The sequence below is a fragment of the Arachis hypogaea genome, chromosome 12, assembly GCF_003086295.3.
Source record: "Arachis hypogaea cultivar Tifrunner chromosome 12, arahy.Tifrunner.gnm2.J5K5, whole genome shotgun sequence".
NCBI lineage: Eukaryota > Viridiplantae > Streptophyta > Magnoliopsida > Fabales > Fabaceae > Arachis > Arachis hypogaea.
The window spans coordinates 25,513,552-25,531,524 of record NC_092047.1 but is presented as its reverse complement, the minus strand read 5'-3'; the positions used below and the strand labels follow the sequence as shown (position 1 = coordinate 25,531,524).

Here is a 17,973-nt window from a genome sequence, read left to right as displayed (position 1 = left end):
TCACAACCTGCCCAGTCAAAACAACAACAATTGTGAGTCCAAATCTTACTAAACATAGACTTCACAACAACTCATTTATCCACTATAAGAAAAGAAAGAAATTAACACAAGTTCACCTGTACTTGGGGTCATTGTTGAATTTGGAGTCTTGGTCGAATGTTCGAAGAGACGGCATAGCTTCCTTCCTTCCCCCCCCCCCCCCAAGCCTGATCCTGTAACAACCACAACACTTCAATGTCCTGCGACATAGGTCACCAACAACATCTCCAGGAATACCCAAAAAAAAAAACCGGGTATCCAAAATGGTCAACAATAAGAACCCTAAACCCCAAAAAAGACCTAGATCGTCGACAACAGTGGCTTCAACCACAAAAAAGGGTCTCAAACATAAACTTGTGCCGAAAGGCCTACCTCATAGACGAGTTCTTCCATGGAGTCCTTGCCTACCTCTGTTTAATTATGGATGACCGAAATGTATTCGAACGGAAAAATTTTTTGCTACTCCATCCGCCTTCGAGAAATGTGCTCGGCACCTTTTGTGACAACTTTGTTTCTCTTCAGATACAAACACCTTGCCTAACTCCGTTTTTAATTAAATTTGAGTTGCACTTCCCAAATTGCAATTAACATTATAATCTCTATACCACATCACCATCAGATAAAACTTAATGCTCAATTACAAAATTTCAAAAGATCCCCAAATTTTTTTACAATTCAAATTTTTAACCAAGTTCTTGAAGGACTAGATACTTTCCCCAACATATAGAAGCTTCCAAGTTTTGTTATGTACTGGACTAACATGTTTGGGTACTCATTATAAATAAACAAAAAGAAAAACACTAATGTCAAATTTGTTACGGATATTTACAGCTAAAAACTTTGCAATAAAGAAAAGAACAAAAGACTAGTACGAACACTAGAATATGAAAACCTATTCATTATTTATCAAATATCAATGTGCATTTTTTACCCTTTACACAAGCAAAAAAGGAAAAATGTGGAAAGTCAGCTTGGACCCCAAAAACAAAAATTATAAGCACAGCTGAACTTTCTAGAGGTTTTCTGACCAAATTGACTATAAAAGACAACAAAAATGAACAAATATTAAGGCAAGCTCACCTAATCCTATAAATATCCCTACCCCTTGAAGATTTTACAATTGAATGCCAACCAAAGAATGAAAAAATTAACTTTACATCAGGGGCATGATGATGCAGGGATACTATAAACAATATGTAAAACCAAAACAAAAGAAATAGGTAAAATGAAAAAAGAATTAAAATTAAAAAAAGAAAAAGAAAAAAAAAGGATTTACAGCCACTACGGCAAGGACCAACAACTGATTTTGTTGCCTGCCTTGACTATGAGACAATTTATAAAATGCATACTAAGCTTCACTTCCTTTTTGCCTACTCATTTAAAAATTGGAAGGCAGGGTTCTCAAGAAGCTCTTCTGCTGGTTTCATGTCTGAGAATTCCTTCTCTTGGAGTGCTGTAGAAAGGTCATCCACTGAGAAGGGAATACTGTCAAAAAAAAAGAAAAAACTAATTGGTAAAACTTGAATCCAATATGAATATTTCATAACATCTTTCTTTTTTCTAATCAATATTTCAACTACCAATTTAAGAAAATGATAATCTACATATTTTATTAAAATATGATGGTGCATGCTATGATAGTTATGGTGTCTTAAAAAGTATTGCTAAAATTAAAGTAACGTTTTTTTACTATTTAACAACGCTTCTTAACTTTAAAAATAAAAAAAAAGTATTACCAAAATGTAAAAGAAGTGTAACTTTAGTTTTAACAACACTTGTGTAGCCACTATAGCCACCATAACCAGCTACCATAGACTCCACCAAATATGATTTGGATTTAATAGTTCAAACCCAAATGTATCCACCTTTTGCACTAGCTAGCTATTCCATGTTATGCTATTAAAGCACCACAAATCATTTTCCATATGCAAGCACTCTCACCTGGAATTGTCATCCAACAAGAAAGAATCACTCTGAGCATTATTCGAATCCTCGGCCATAAGCACCCTCATGCTAGAAAGGACCTGAAGGAAGATTCATGTATAATTGTCAACTGTTTACCTTTTCCTTTAATTTTACAGTTGATCGAAACAGTATAGTGAAATGAAATTACTTACGTCCGGAGAAACACTTCGAGTATTGTAGTTAGCATCCCAGTAAAGTGTACATATTCTATATAGCTGCTGGACACTCATGATCTGATGAAGGAGGGGAGAAAGAAAGAAAAACAGAAGGTATAACACATGAGAAAACATGTACACTTAGAAATGGATTGAGTTTATGGCAAAAAGTGAGGGGCATGAACAGAAGACTATGCTTTAGCCTTCATCCAATTTAACGTTGATAAACAATTGCAATAATAAAAAGAAACTAAATTGAAAAATGAAACATTCCAAGAATTCATCAATTTCAAAATTCTGCTGTACAAAGTAATCAACTATGCTATCAAATTTAGGCCCTTGGGAATATTAACAAATTAATATGCAATATGGAAGCCCCATACACTCGTACAGAAAGCTTGATATCGATAGATACTTACAGGGCATAAATCGTTAATGATTTCATCATAGGAAATCCTGTACTTCTGATGAATAACCTGCTCATAAAATTTGAAACCATTAAAGCGATTCAAGTAGCAAAGATGTAATGGATATTTTGATAATTTTATAGAGAATAACTAGGAAACATAAAATTAATCTCCAGACTGTCTTAAGCATTTGAGTATAAGATACTTGTTATTTGTAATTACTAAATAAAATCACCAATCATAGACGCTAGAACTAGTATTAGTTAGACTATCTAGATTTTTAGAAACAGGCTTGATCATGTATATTTATCAACATATGTCTGAGTAGTTTGAATATGATCTAGAGCTTCTTATAGTAATTTGAAACTCAGAATAAAAGATGTCTTAAAGAACTTTGTTTGAAAATTATTTTCTTAGAACAAATCCAATTAAAAGTATACGTTTTCAACAATGTGTAAATGGAAAATACAACTCAAGAAGAATGAAAATTTAGATTTAGATTTAGATTAGCTTGATCTAGGGGGCAAAAGAAGATCCAGATCCTCTTCGGCATTTAGTTTGATAGAATTTGTCCTATCACTTAACATTATCACGGAAACTTTCAGATTTTGTGAGATGATAAGTATAAACAAAACATGATGCATAATAAACCAACAGCAATTCTCATCATCATGAAAACATTAACAGCTAGCAAAAGTCAATGCGGGTGGTACATTATCAAAGGAAGCGAGAGAAAATTACCAAGAACCCAACTGCCTGTCTGATGTGCTTAAGCTCGTCCCAAGATGAACCTGCATACTGTGAAAATCAGGGAATCAGATTAGACTTCTGAAGATATGTGCATGAATCCAAAAGCCACAAAGTGCATACATATGGACTAAAACTTCAGAACCAACATGAAACAAAATAAACAAAAATAAATTACCTCCTCCTTTGCTTGAGCACACCACAACTCCAATTCTGCTAAACCAGCTTTCACATATTCTCCATTGGTGAATGTGCAACAGTCCCGACGTAGAAGAAGACTGACAATAATTGTTGCAAGCATAGAATAGAATGTTAACCTTACTACATTTTATAAAATTAAGCAAAAACTTTACTTTTGAGTAAAAGAAGCGGCTTACCTGTTGAAGAGTTGAACATTAATATATGAGAATGTTTGGGTGTAGATCTTTTGGATTAGGACTGGAGGCACCTGAAATCCAAACCAATATCATGTTTAATAAATTTAAGGAATAGCATCACAAGCTTAATTGGAGGGAAGTATTGCAGAAAGTTAATAATGTAATTGTTTTGTTTCTTACGAAGTTCTCTTTCAAAGTACATAGGAGGGTGTTGAGGGATTCAATAATACTTTGCCAGTGACCCATGGGAGAATCTTTGCCAAAGGATCGGCCAGACCGTAACACTCCCTTTGATGTTCTTGGGGCCTGTATATCAGCAATATGATTCCATGAGGAATGGGCCCAAATGAGTATGTAACTAAAAAGGAACCTCAGGATCCTATTAAAATTTTCTCGAAAGTATCTCCAAAAGACAGATATAGTATAGAGGGAAAAGCAAAGAGAACAATGTGGGATGTAAGACATCGTCTCCAATTTCACCCATCCATTATTCTTGATTTAGCCTCACTATAGTTCAATAATTGCAGACTGCATTTCGCCCATACCTGTATACATAATGAAAGCAACGATGCCAACTCCTTTTTCAAGTTGTCCCGAAGGATACCATATATTTTTTCTACATAGGCTGTGAGCTGCTGCTTGAACAGCAAAGCAGGGTATTTAGCTTCAACCTTCTTTACAACCTCTAATGCTGGAGCCGGAAGGTTGGCTGAAGAAGGGGACGAGCGAAAACCCTGCAATGTATCAATCAAATAAATCAGACTATCAGAATAATTTAGCATATGAGAAACAATGATTATGTTATTAAGAGCATAAGGAAAACTCATTACCATAGTCATTCTTCCAAAGAGGGATGTTGGATTAGGTGGTTTTTTAACTGGGGTGGTATCACTTGCACCTCCGGACTTCAAACTTTGTTGGAGCAAAAACAATAATGCAGACGTATTTGACAACCAATAGGCCATAAGATCATTGTCATCTTGATTCTGGAAAGTGAAAAACGAATAAGTAAAAACTATTGTTATTCAAATAGCTACAATACTTTATGAAAAGCACCCTAATTGTTGAATAATTGTCTCATTAAAATTAGGATCAGATTATTTAACAGAATAGGTGGTAAAGAGTAATTCACTAACATACAAATAGCTCATAGTCTTAAATAATTGGAAAGATACTTCAACAATTAAACCATGAAAATGGCCCCTGGCAACAGCAGCATCCAATCTTGCATACATATTACTTCTAACACCAAGGGTTAGAAATAGATGCTCATCCACACAAGAATTGAACCATAATAACCCACAATAACCCACTCCCAACTTCAACACAAGCGCCTATTCACTGATAATTGAATATTACATTCCATTTGACTAACTATTCACTACCTTGAGTATACTATTAATCAGTGAATTATGAAATGTAATAGTGTGGTTAAGACATAACTTATTACGTGAAGGCCTAATAATGTCTTTACTCTTAGCAAAAATTATATCTTCTTTTATCACAAATTTATATCTGGATTAGACATAAATTTTCTGCAAGATATCAATAATCTGAGAGTGGAAAATTTATTTCTTAAGAAAAGTGAAAATAGTCACCTCAATTGCAGAACCTATCATCTGGATAAGACGGTCAAATACACTAGTTCTTTCAGCTTCAAATGATTTCCAGTGGAGCAGGCATTTGTAAATGGTGAATGCAGCAACAGGCTTTCCATGATGGAAGCCAATATTCTTCATTACACAGTTTACAAGAGCATCAACATTCTCCTGCAGTGAAAAGGATGGTTAAAAATAGTGAACAAATTAACTGGAGAGCTGATTAATAAATGTACGAGTTTAAGCACACACATGTTGACGTTCAATGTAGGATCTCCTCAATTTGCTATCAGATTCTGTACCAAACATTTTAGTAGGTGTAACACTCTCCTGCAATCACATCACATTTTAGATTTCACTAAACACAAAAGCTGGTGTAATACACGGGCAGAGAGAGAGAGAGTAAAAAACAAAGTACTTACAGCAGATTTCTGCTCTTCTACCACATGATGACCATTGCCCAACTTCTGCAGAAGAATATATGATGACTAAATAACATTCCACACTTGCATACAGATTACAAAACCTATACCTTTTAGCAAGCATAATTTACCTCGTAAACATGATTGGAAAGGTGCTCTGACATTGGTTTTACAGATGATGTTATCAGAGTTTGTTGCCGAAGAACCTGGTTTTCCGATTCCATATCTAAGAATTTCTCTTCAAGCCTGTCAGTGTCAATTAAATCAAGAAAAGTCATATGACACTGCAGATCTTGTAAGAGCAAATAGAGTACATGGATGACTAATTTACAGGACTGGAAACGAGCAATAGTTTGAATTATATGAATTGAAATAAATCGGACACCAAGGAAGGTCAATCAAAAACAACACCTTTGCATTGCAGTCTTCAACTGGATTATTTTTGATTCAGCATCCAAAGCTTGCTTCAACCTTTCTTCACTGACTTTGCTTGCCTCTTCATACCTCTTTTCTGTTTCACCAATTTTCTCTTCCAGAGAGCTCACCAAGTTCTGCAATGGACCCCAGCAGGAACATAAGATATGACCAACTACTTGCCAATAAAGTGAGAATATTTGATGTGCACCCAATATTAAAGACTTTCTTTAGTGCAGATAAGATATGTATGCTAAAAAACACCTCACCTTGAGTTTCTCATTTTCACTAGTTAACTTTTCCATCAAACCATGGTCAACAACGGGAATCTCCTGTATGACAGGTACTCTCTCTGCCTCTCTTTTCATAGCCTCTTCACGCTCCTTCTTAAGAAGTGCCTTAGTCTCTTTAAATTGCAGTTGCATCTTTTGCAAAGCAGACTGTAATCTTTCGTTTTCTTGTGATTTTGCTTCTTCCATGTCAGCCTGCATTATTATAAAAGAAATTAACAATCTTCACAACAAAAGATACTTAATAGTGTTCACATGGATATAGCAGCAACTAAAGTCTAATCCAACTAGGTGGCTTTTGCTACACGCATTAACACGGATAAGCAATTTAAATTAATTACAGTGCTCTCAGTTAACATAATGACAGAAATTGCCAGTTGTTGACAGTGAAATAATTTCAGTTAATAGCTAACACAGAAAAACTTGTAGTCATTTACCCTCATGCGTTTTTCCAGCTGTAACCTTAGTGTAAGATCTTCAACTTGCTTTTCAAGCTTATTTTTGGCAGCTTGGAGTGCTCCAGTTTCTCTGGCAGCCTGAAATTTAAATATTACGTTACTGAATAGCAAAATAAAAATATGTGAACAGTTAGCAATGATATATGTGAAAGCATTACAAATTTACAATTTCCCTTTCCAGTAAAAAGAGTGACATAGTCCCTTTATTCAGGAAAATTGCATAACTAATTGACTCTTACTATTATGGTTTTTCAGGCTACAATTTGAGATATTTCAGGATACCTCAACAATGGTGTATTTGTTTTGTGGGACACTTTCCCAATATGTCAACTTTGAATAATTAAGGTAGAGCAGAAACATGTAACAAATTTTCCTAATGCACAAATTGGATTGATTTATATAATTCTGAGTTCACTAACTAGTCTCCAAAAAATAATTGATGGATTCGAAGGATTAATAAGGAAGGGGTTGGTTACCATCTTGAGCTTTCGTAACTCTCGGCGAGCAACTTTTCCTCTCCATGCACATTGTGTAGCAATTGCTGCCTTCTTTAAGTCCTTAAAACGATGTTGTGCCAAATATTTTCGGCAATGGCTCTGAAATACACACACAAAATTCAGATTTACAAGGATAAACTAACATAATACAAAAATAAGATTAGTTAAAAGAAATTAAAGGTCATAAATTTTTTTTCTCTTTCAGATTTACCTGAATGACAATTGCTGCCCTAGTCTGCTTCCTAAAGTTCAGCTCACAACGAGCAGCCATCCCTCGCATACCAGTCTGAATAGAAACAGCAGCTCTATACAATTCTCTATAAGCCTTTCTAGCAGCATGCATGCGTATATACCTCTGAATCATCAGACTAGAAGCCTCCTGCCGCAATCCCTCGTAAACTTGTCGAGCAAGTTGTCCTGTAATAGGCATTAAAAATTCATAAGAATTCACAAGTACTTTTTCACAAAATACAAACTGAGGATAAAATTAACACAGACCTCTGCATGAAGCTTGAATCTGTATAGCAGACAAACGAAGCAATACAAAACTTCGGCGGGCCAAATAGGTACGAACTTTCCTCTGAATAATGCTTGCCGATCTTCCTAGTATTTCAGTTCTACGAGTATCTAAGTCAGCCATTTGACCAGCTCGAAGAAACACTTTTGTTTTTCCAATCTGCAGAATAAGGAGAATCAGTAAAATAAATCAATACAAAAAATATAGCCTCATATGGAAACAGTAAACTCCAGTTACCTGAACATTAATGACAACACTCACAAAGATAACTTTATTGTCATTTCAAAAGAAAATAAATAAATTATTTTTTCTGGATTTGTAAGATTTATTCCCCCAAAAAAGCAGTAGTGAAGAGAGTAAGAAATGTTACTAGTGGTCCCCACGTAAGCTCCAAACAGTAACTCAACAAGTCAAAATGAGCATCATGTTATAAGTTCCCTAATAAGTAAAGGAGTTACCCGGATGAAGAAGAAAAAAAACAAAAAATTTGGAGAGTTTTTCAGGGACTCAAGTCAACAACAGATTTATACAAGTGATGCTTCATTTCCGAAATATTATGCCAAACTCCATGGTCAAGGTAATCTCAAATGATGATCACGTGGTGATAGTTACCTGATAACATTTAAGTCCAACTTTTTCCAGAATCCTCTTGCATACAGAAACCTCATCAGAGCTGACATAAAAAATTGAAAAAAAAAATATCAGAAATTTGAGGATAGTAACTAATGGGCCTGATTGGATTGACAATGCAGATACCTTCTATCTAGTGCTTCAGGTGCAAGAAGTCCAAACCGATCCACAAATTCATCAAAGGTTTTTCTAGTGGGGTACCCTGCACAGCTTATTCTAATTGCCTCCATAACTCCCTATAATCAAGAGCATAAATGAAACTCACATGGCAATAAGTTGAACTTCAACTGTAGCACTAACCATAAGGACCAAAACACGGATAAAAATTCAAGTTGTCTTACCCCACAACGCAGTTGCTGCAGAACATTTTTGTTCTCAAAAATTGCAGGCTTAAGAAGATTGTTGGGTTTTACGCAACGAATATAGTGTGGCTCGGTGGAACTGAGAGTTTCAAGTAGAGCTTGCAATTGTTGCTGCAGGACATATTAACAAGGATTATAGAACCACATATGTTGAGCAAGGGAACTAAATTGTGTGCCTTCAAAAATAAGAGAAACCACCAACCTTGAATCGTGAACCTATTGAAGAGAACTTTGATTGTTTGGATGACTCCTCAGACGAGGGGGGAAACAAACTCGATACAAAGGAGCATTTAGAAGCATAAAGAAGTGCTTGGTGTTCTGCAATAACGTAATCTTTGTTCTTGTCCAGGAACAATTCAGTTTGATAAGTCACCTAAATTAGACACATATCAGGATGCACAGTCCAAAATAAAAATAAGCACACCTATTCAAAACATTCAAGTCCTATATTATATATTTATATCATGTAATTATCCTATTTATTTTTATTATATCCAGCAGGGAAAAAGCTTGTAACTGATCTGACTTACATCACCAGCATAATGGCAAATTGTGAAGTCACTACGTGACAATTTAGGCTTGCTGAACCTTTTATGGTTTTTGAATGTCTGATACAACTTCTGGGCAAAAGTTTCGTGTGTTGATCTAGGAAACATGCTGCAAAAGAATAAATATACAAGTATTCTAAGGCTTTTAGCATCGACAAAGTTTAAGAACAATGGAAAAATAAAATGAGAGTAAAGCAAGATGTATTGTGATATTAGGACTCTGAATATCAAATAAAAGGATTCAGTACAAACTATACTCACCAAGCTTCATCAAGAAGAGAAATAATGCCACCAGGTTTCTGAAAATTAAACAATAAATATACAATGGTAAATAATCAATCCACTGATAACAAACTGCACAAACACAATGGTGTCATCATCTTGTTAAGAACAAATGCAAAAGCACTAATGACAACTTGATTAAATACGACAAAAATTAGTCTACACGCAACTACTTTTTTGTCTTGAACTTGTTATTACAACCAAATCTTCTAATTGAGATAAATTAACTTTAAGAGTTTTCCTCTTTTTTATAAAAAAATCAATGGAAGAACATTCTCGGAATGTTGAAGGAGAGGATACAACGTGAAGACTAAAAGGACTAAGCATCATCCAAAACTACATTCCGAAAAACAAATTAAATTCACAGCCATTTACTAGTTTCAGAGCAAATTACTATTGAAAAACTCAAACAAACAACATATACAATATGAAATATGATGCACACACACACAAAAATATATATATAGGTCTTCAGATTCTTTTTGATAAATATATATACCTTTAGATTTCTGTTCTTTTTCCTTTTTTTATGCCAACAAAATTTGTTACAAAATACTTTCGGTTAACATAACCACTAGAACTGTCATCCAAGCTGTGCATATGCAAGGGATCTTTCCTTGCATGGTATGATTTACATTGATATTTTATCAAGAGAATCACTCCTTGACATTTCATGAACAAATCAAATATACTGCTTTTTATCAAGAAAAATTTAAAATGAAATCATATCTAAAAACATCTACATTGCAATTTTCTTGATTGATTATTGTTTAGAAACCTCTGAGATAAACAAAACATTTCACTTATAAAAAATAACAACAAAGTCTTATCCAACTAGATGGGATCTACCACATAGACAAAACAATGTCATTGTGTCTTGTCATGTATCATGTCTGCAGTAAATTCATTAATGTATCATGTCTTTTAATCAAGTATATACAATAATAAATTTCCAAAACAGACGGAGTGAATAATGCAAGAAATAACCATATCCCCGAAACAAAAATAAAGAACCAATTATTTGTGAATGCTTTTTGGGTATTTACCACTTGTTTTAACCATGTTCTCAACAGAAACACTTCATGTTAAGCACAATTTCTCGTATGCAACTAATTTTTTTATTTTACAATGAAATGAAACTAGAGTTGTCTTTTATCCAATATCTTCTATAAAAACATGGTAAGTTGTCTCTGATATCTCAAAAGAACAATGATATCCTAAAGAGAGAACTTTATTTACAAAGTTCTAACTTAAATCTCTTCTTTCTACTAGAGAATTAGAGATAGCAAGGGAAAGGAGATGGGAGTAGAATAGGGGACCCTAGACTTTGATGTAAGAGAATTAACCATTAAATGGTGGGCTCAAAAATTGCTAATTTAAAATTTTAAACACCTAAAAATTAAGATGTTCTTGCCAATTTGAATGTATTTGATATTTAGAATTGTTATTTAACAACATTCCCTAATAGAATTTTTAAAAAGTGATAGGCAAAGGCAAAAATGCTAGTCTGTCAAGACATAGTTTTAGAAGAAGAGGGGTGGTGGGAATTGAAACTACAGAACTACTTGAATCACCACCCTTGCAAATTCTTGTGATATCATACCTCATGTACAAGCAGATGCAAGATAATTAGTATCTACAGCCACACATTACAATATGCTCAAACATCTTATACTAGAGTAAGATAAAGGAGACAGTCAAAGAACAGAATGATTGTGCAGTTGGAAGGAAAACCTTTTCGATGAGATCCAGGACATCTTGATTGTCAACAAACTCAATGTAACTCCAATCAATCTCCTCTTTTTTATATTCTTCTTGCTCCATTTTGAAAACATGCTGCAGAATAAATATTAAAGCATTAGAAAACATCTAAAATGAGTATAAACAAGTATCCTTATGTTTCTGTTACAATTTTACAAGCAAACATTCCAGTCACTACAAAGAAGGTAATCTGTCTTTCACAACAAACCTGATTAAAGTGTTGCTGAAGCTTTTCATTGGTCAAATTAATACAAAATTGCTCAAAACTGCAAAATAGGAAAATCAAACATTAATCACAATTTACAGCTCCGCCACAATGTCGATTTAGATGTAGACAATAACTACTGCTTGATAGAAAGGCATTAAATTAAGTCATATGTTCGGGAGTTTTGAAACGAAGAGAAACGGTTCATAATGAAATAGAGTTTGAAATGGGGTCAACTGCCATTTAGATCGAGATTTTTTAGCTCCTAGAGTTTATATCAATATTTCATGTAATCCTATCATCTATTTAATAAATAATCTAGCCCAATACCAAATTAGTTAAACTGGGCATCACTCAACATCTTCTTGGTATAAAGCATTTTAATATCTAGCATCACACAATATTTTTCAAGCATGTAGACGAAAGTACAAACTATTTGGAATGCATCTATTTGTTTTAGTACAAAAGCTGTCCTGCTATCCACGTCAACAACTTTGGGCTGGCCATTCCACACCCTCTTTATGATATTCAGCCTTTGGACATGCTTTTAACTTGGGACAATGATGGGTTCCGCTCCCCATTGTTGGAAGTCATTATATCAGATAATGTTTCTTGGATCTTCACTTAAATAGATTAGCCTATCTGTAGAGAACAAACAAAACATATCACAGTAACGCACCTGTTAGTCTTGAAACTTTCAAAACCATAAATATCCAGCACACCGATTAAGGACTTCGACTCAGGGTCTTGACCAATTGAATTATTAATTTTATCCACCAGCCTGCCAAAGATGACATAAAATTACTAAAGAGCGAATTGAGCTAACTTGCCAAAACCAATAACCAAGGTTCAAACTAATCTATCTTCAACCAATTTGCTCGCAACTTACCAGTCAAACAATCTCGTGTACACAATCTTAGCCAAAGCATCTCGGCTAAGTGCAGCAGATTCTGGATCCAACCATTTAGTAATTGTTTCATCACGCGTAACAATCACTCGCTTGCAAAGAGAATTCTCAAGTGCCTTTGCATCACACCTGAATAAAATTTCATGACCCAAGGAATTTAAATTGAGAGATATGATGTGCAAACCTTAGAATATGATTAAGCAATGCAAGCTTGCAATGTTTGCTCACATGAAAAGTTCAGCAGCAGTTTGTAGATGGAACCGAGATTTTTCATCTTTGGGCGTAGATGAGTCAATTTCCTGACCTTTTGTAAATTCAATATTGCCAAGATGCAAAATTGCAGCTACCACTCGGAATATTGCTTCCTGAAGAGAGATGAGGACAGAGGAAAAGCAAAAAACAAAGTATTGAAGATCACATAATAATTGGTATATACTTAAAGAAACTGCCAATAAAATACCTGCTCCTCAGAACTTATTCCAACAACATCCATTGCTCTCCTTGTATCATGATATTCTTTTGCTTCATCAACTCCTTCCAACTCAAAGCAATTTGTTTGGTTTAGATAATGAAATGTTCTTGGGTTTCCTAATTTGTACTTCTTAACATCCTGCCAAAAGAATTGTTTTTTAGTTACAAAAACTAAGTAAAATAATGCGGTCAAGAAAAATGATGAAAATGAGTTGACATTAACAACTAATACCAGCATGCATTACCATAATCAAGTCAAAAGGTACAAGAAGGCAGACGCCTCAGCCTCAGTAATTGAAAAGATATATCCATCCCTTTTTGTTAACAATATTTCTTCTTTTTATTAAAAAAGAGGGTCATTTCAAAAATATATAAGAAGACAATGAAAGGAAAGAAATCAGCACCTCTTTTTTCTATCCAGCAACATACTACCATTTAGTTCTATGTTTACTAGTTAGTTTCATAGTAACTTACTCAAATTTATGATTCATGCAAATTAATAAAGCTCTATGTATACATCTAGTCTTTCACTTCTTGCCATCAATATGATCTTGAACCCAAACAAAATAAATCCATTACCTCTGGAGGTGCAGCACACAGCATATAGAAACAGTGATAATTTCTTTCTGGATCGGACAATTGGCAAACACGTGATCTTTCCAACAGATATGTTCTAATAGCAGCTCCAGAAATCCTTCCCCTCTGGTCAAATTGGATCTCCACAAACTTCCCAAAACGACTGCACAAGTCACAAGTGATGAAATAGTAACAATTAGAAAATAGCTTAGTATTTTCATTATCGTGACCAAAAAATATAAAATAATGGGGAAAAAAAGGGGGAAGGGGGGGGAGTCTTTCTATCATTTCACACCTTGAATTATTGTTCCTAACAGTCTTTGCATTGCCAAAGGCTTCTAGAACAGGATTGGACTGAAAATAAGGAGAAAAGAAGGCCAAAACATAAGTCTATGTTAAATCTGTCTTAGCTTTAAGTAAAACAATACCAAAAGTATGTAAACTAAAAGATAAATAAAATGGTAGAGAATAAGCTTGCCAAGAAAAACAACCCTTAAGAGGGAGATTGATTTGGTTTCTGTTTACAGTAAAATGTTTTCATTAATAAATACAAAAATGCCACATCCTTCTCTTTGAGTTGTAAACAGAACTCCGTGAGGAAACAAGGAAGAATTAAAACTTGGTGGCATTTTCTTAGCCATCAGTTAAAGCATATCGACTAAATATAAAAAATAGAAAACAAACCAAACACCAACGTTAAAAAAGGTCAAATTCTGTTACCTCTAGGACTTTCTGCTCTACAGTCCTACCTTCACCAACAGCAGCTCTACCTCCCATGTAAGCAAGATAGCGCATGAGTAACTTTGTGCTTTCTGTTTTACCAGCCCCACTTTCACCACTAACCAGTATTGACTGACTGATTCCTTCATTAATCATAAGCCTACATACACAACAGTTTATGTGGTCAAACTTGTAAAGTACTTACCGAACTTTTACACAAATAATATAAATAAGACTTTAATTTTGATGTACTAACAGTGTAAAGGTGTCTTACACTTGCATCCAATTAAATATCACCATGTCAGCAAAAATAACTACTTTCAACAATCAATGCGTGAATGGTCATCTAAACAAATGGAAGTGATTGAACAACTGTGTAAAATGGTTTTACACTGTCAATGCATCAAAATTAAACTCTATAAATAACTACCTATATGCTGCATCTGCAACTGCAAAAGGATGTGGACTTAGCTCGCCAAAACCTGCTCCTTTATATTGTGCCATCATATGGCTATCGTATAAATGAGGGAGCTTTATGAACGGGTTCACAGCAATCAATATATTCCCAGTATACGTCTGGAAGCAAAATATCATTGTAAGGCTAAGCGCATGTCAAAGAAGTATAAATACACTAAGATACAAGAGAGACATTTTTTAGAGAGTAGACATCCAAAGCTCATACATATATTTCATTGATATCATATCTAGATCTCAGATTAGCTAGGACACCAGGTTCATGCAGATAAGCAAGCTTTGTCATATCATCCACTCCACATGGTGGAGCTTCAGTATCTTTATGATAAACGCTGGACACTTTAACCACAACCTGTAAATTTAAAACAACAGAGTGAGGAAAGGATTTCACAATTTTAAGACATCATACAGTTCCAACTTCAGAGTCAACTTTGGAGGTAATTTCAAAATTTTATATATAGTACATCATGTTAAGTACAGTCATGCTGCAGGCACTTAACTGCACTATCTTCACATTATACACATTATGCAACCCTTAAAATATTGCCACCAGTTATTCATGTTTAAGAATTTATTGCAGTCAAAGCAAAACTGGTACATTCAAAGAACAAGAAAATAAATTACTGAAGAACAATGAACAGGATTAAATTAAAATAAAAATCATGCAAACCCACCGTCTTCCCTGAAGTGCAAAGGACTTTGATGTCTTGCCCCTTAACCTCCAAAACTTCACCATCTATCCAAGCTGCCTCTGGATCCTCCAACCAAACTTGGGACCCAACTACAGGATTGGCAGTAGCAGCCTACAATGCAGAGTGGCACAACAAAATAAAACCACTAGAGATCTCACCGTGTCTAATAACTATATTCATATTCAAGTAATTACAATGAAACCTGTAACCTAAATCAAAACAGGTCAAATCAAGTGATCTACCTTCAAATCTTACTCAAGTGGTATAAAAGTATGTTAAATGGTCACATTAGAAAGCAATAAAAGATATATTTTTTTTTTGGGTAGAAAAGAAACTGTAACTTCTAGTTTAAATAATTTAAAAGATTGGCTCAGGTAACAAGCAGCAACTCCCACAACTTTTGTGGGTTAATAGCATCAGTAAAAGCTCCGTAATCAGAAAATGATTCAATACCATATAGAACGTGTTTGAAAAGGAAGTCGGAATCCTTGTTCTTCCATCTACATTAATCTGATTCTTTCACATTTTCTATCAAAATGTGCAGTCTAGAGTCTACCGAATTTTTCAAACCATCAGTCTCATTGGAATAAAATGATTAATCATTGAAGTATACAACTAATATCACCCAAATTAAATTTTCCTTAATTTATCCATGATATCCAAGCAAGGAATAAAACTAGTGTAGAAGACAAAGACGAAGTAATTGCTTGGTTGTTGGTTAGATTCGGTCTTGTTCAACAACCTAATTGACTACAAAGGACACACATAATCCTCAGTTAAACTTCACAACTGAATTAAAAATCCCAAAGAAAACTGAACAATTTTCTCCATGCTTGAATTATTGAAAATTCATCCAACCCAATCAATGATGTAACAATGCAAATTTATCAAGTCGTAATGGGTGGACAATATCCTAAGTTTCCTATTTCAAGAAATATCCCAACAGATTCATGCCAAGTCCAATCACCAAGCCTACAAATCATCTCTATAAACCTTAAAGAGCCAGTATTCATTCATAGTTAAACTAATCTTCCCCTAAAATCACATATTAAAAATTAGGAGGGAATAAGTTTTCCGAAGAAGTCAACAAATTACTAGCAACCCTATAAGAACGAAACCATGTTCTCTGCGAATTTGAATTGAACCAAAACAAGCTCCAACAAGAGAGGGAGAGAGAGAGAGAGAGAGAGAGAGGTGAGGGGAAAAATTAGTATACACATTGCAATCTGACCCCTACAATGTCGCTACCAACACATTGACCAAAAAATCTAAACAACCAAATCAAAAACCGAATCACATACGTGTAACAGAATTCTCAGACATAAACAAAGATCCGAAATTCCGATTTTACCGCAATACTAGATCAGCTCCTAAAAGTTTGAAAATATGAAGAAGAAAAAATGACATAATATCTAAAATTAAAAATTAAAAAAAGGCAAACATTTCCGAAGAAAGTGAGAATCTTCATCTACAAGACTTCAAATTGATTCAACTATGACCAGTAAAAATCTAATAAGTAAAATTTAAAAAAAATATCGAAAAATTAATACCATTTTGCAATCGATTTGATTGGATCAGAAGCTTCGGTTTGTTCCGGATCTAGCTCCAATGGCTGCTACTCATCCACACTCCTGAAGAGCAAGAAGATCCTTTGCACCACGATTCGATGCAATTTCCAAAATAATCGAAAAAGAAAAAAAAAGAGTATATATTTATCTACCAGCTGAAATTTTGTGTGTGTAGTGAATGAAATGAATGGGAGAGAAGAAAGAGAAAGAGCTTAAACCTCTTCACCAAAACGCTGAAAAATATTTTTGATGAAGAGATTATTATTACTAAGCTCTTTCCGTTTATGGTTTCGGTTTTTTCCTTTCTTTATTCCTTAGCTGCTGCTTCTTCTTCGCTACTTTTCTTCTTCTCTCAACATCTTTGTCTTCGGGTCTAAGTTTATTTTGTTATTATTGATTGATTGATTAATTAAGTTAAAGGTAGAATAATCCAAATTAATTATTTTGTGTAATGAATGAAATTGGTAAGGTTCAATTTGCAATTAATTAAGGTAAGTATGTACTGTTGTACACGTAAAATAAATAATAAAAATTTATAGAATTTTTTATAAGGTGAAATTCCAATAATGACCTTATAGCGTGACATGAATTACGGGACTTTGATTTTCTGACGCGGCGAACTCGGAGACAGTCACGCACCCTCTTGCTCTCGGTGCTGTCTGAAAATATTTCTTTTCTCATTTATCATTATTATTATTATTATTATTATTATTATTATTATTAGTGCTTCTCTTTTAAAATTGGGAATTAGCCAAACGCACTTGTTAAATAATTAAGAAGAATACCTATTATGTTTTAAATTTATTTAATAAAGAACTTGTATTTTTACTTTCAGTTAAAATTAATTTTTTATATTTATAAAGACACTTCTAATTAAAATTTCAAGTAAAT

At 34.1% G+C, this 17,973-nt stretch overlaps 1 protein-coding gene across 1 annotated transcript; it reads right to left on the bottom strand.

Moving 5' to 3' along the window:
* Positions 1-912: 912 nt before the first annotated feature.
* LOC112727190 (myosin-6) lies at positions 913-17,585 on the bottom strand. The gene is made up of 39 exons (XM_025776859.3): positions 17,065-17,585; positions 15,497-15,625; positions 15,031-15,174; positions 14,779-14,924; positions 14,349-14,508; positions 13,924-13,982; positions 13,632-13,791; positions 13,042-13,191; positions 12,810-12,946; positions 12,564-12,710; positions 12,354-12,455; positions 11,678-11,735; positions 11,443-11,544; positions 9,688-9,725; positions 9,409-9,535; positions 9,081-9,251; positions 8,858-8,989; positions 8,643-8,752; positions 8,499-8,559; positions 7,868-8,045; positions 7,581-7,786; positions 7,349-7,468; positions 6,852-6,950; positions 6,394-6,609; positions 6,122-6,261; positions 5,842-5,956; positions 5,711-5,755; positions 5,541-5,618; positions 5,289-5,459; positions 4,521-4,676; positions 4,236-4,424; positions 3,871-3,996; positions 3,691-3,761; positions 3,492-3,591; positions 3,308-3,364; positions 2,579-2,635; positions 2,157-2,237; positions 1,981-2,063; positions 913-1,524 (listed from the first exon to the last, which is right to left on the bottom strand). The coding sequence occupies exons 1-39, from the start codon at positions 17,065-17,067 to the stop codon at positions 1,410-1,412; spliced, it is 4,539 nt and encodes a 1,512-aa protein (XP_025632644.1). The 5' UTR covers positions 17,068-17,585; the 3' UTR covers positions 913-1,409.
* Positions 17,586-17,973: the final 388 nt, after the last annotated feature.

Excerpts from the sequence above, each read along its gene's own strand:
- LOC112727190 (XM_025776859.3), bottom strand. Across the intron at positions 5,756-5,841 it reads TTTCCAATCATGTTTACGAG|AAGTTGGGCAATGGTCATCA; the intron begins GTAAATTATGCT and ends ATTCTTCTGCAG. Across the intron at positions 3,762-3,870 it reads GTACTTTGAAAGAGAACTTC|GTGCCTCCAGTCCTAATCCA; the intron begins GTAAGAAACAAA and ends TTTGGATTTCAG.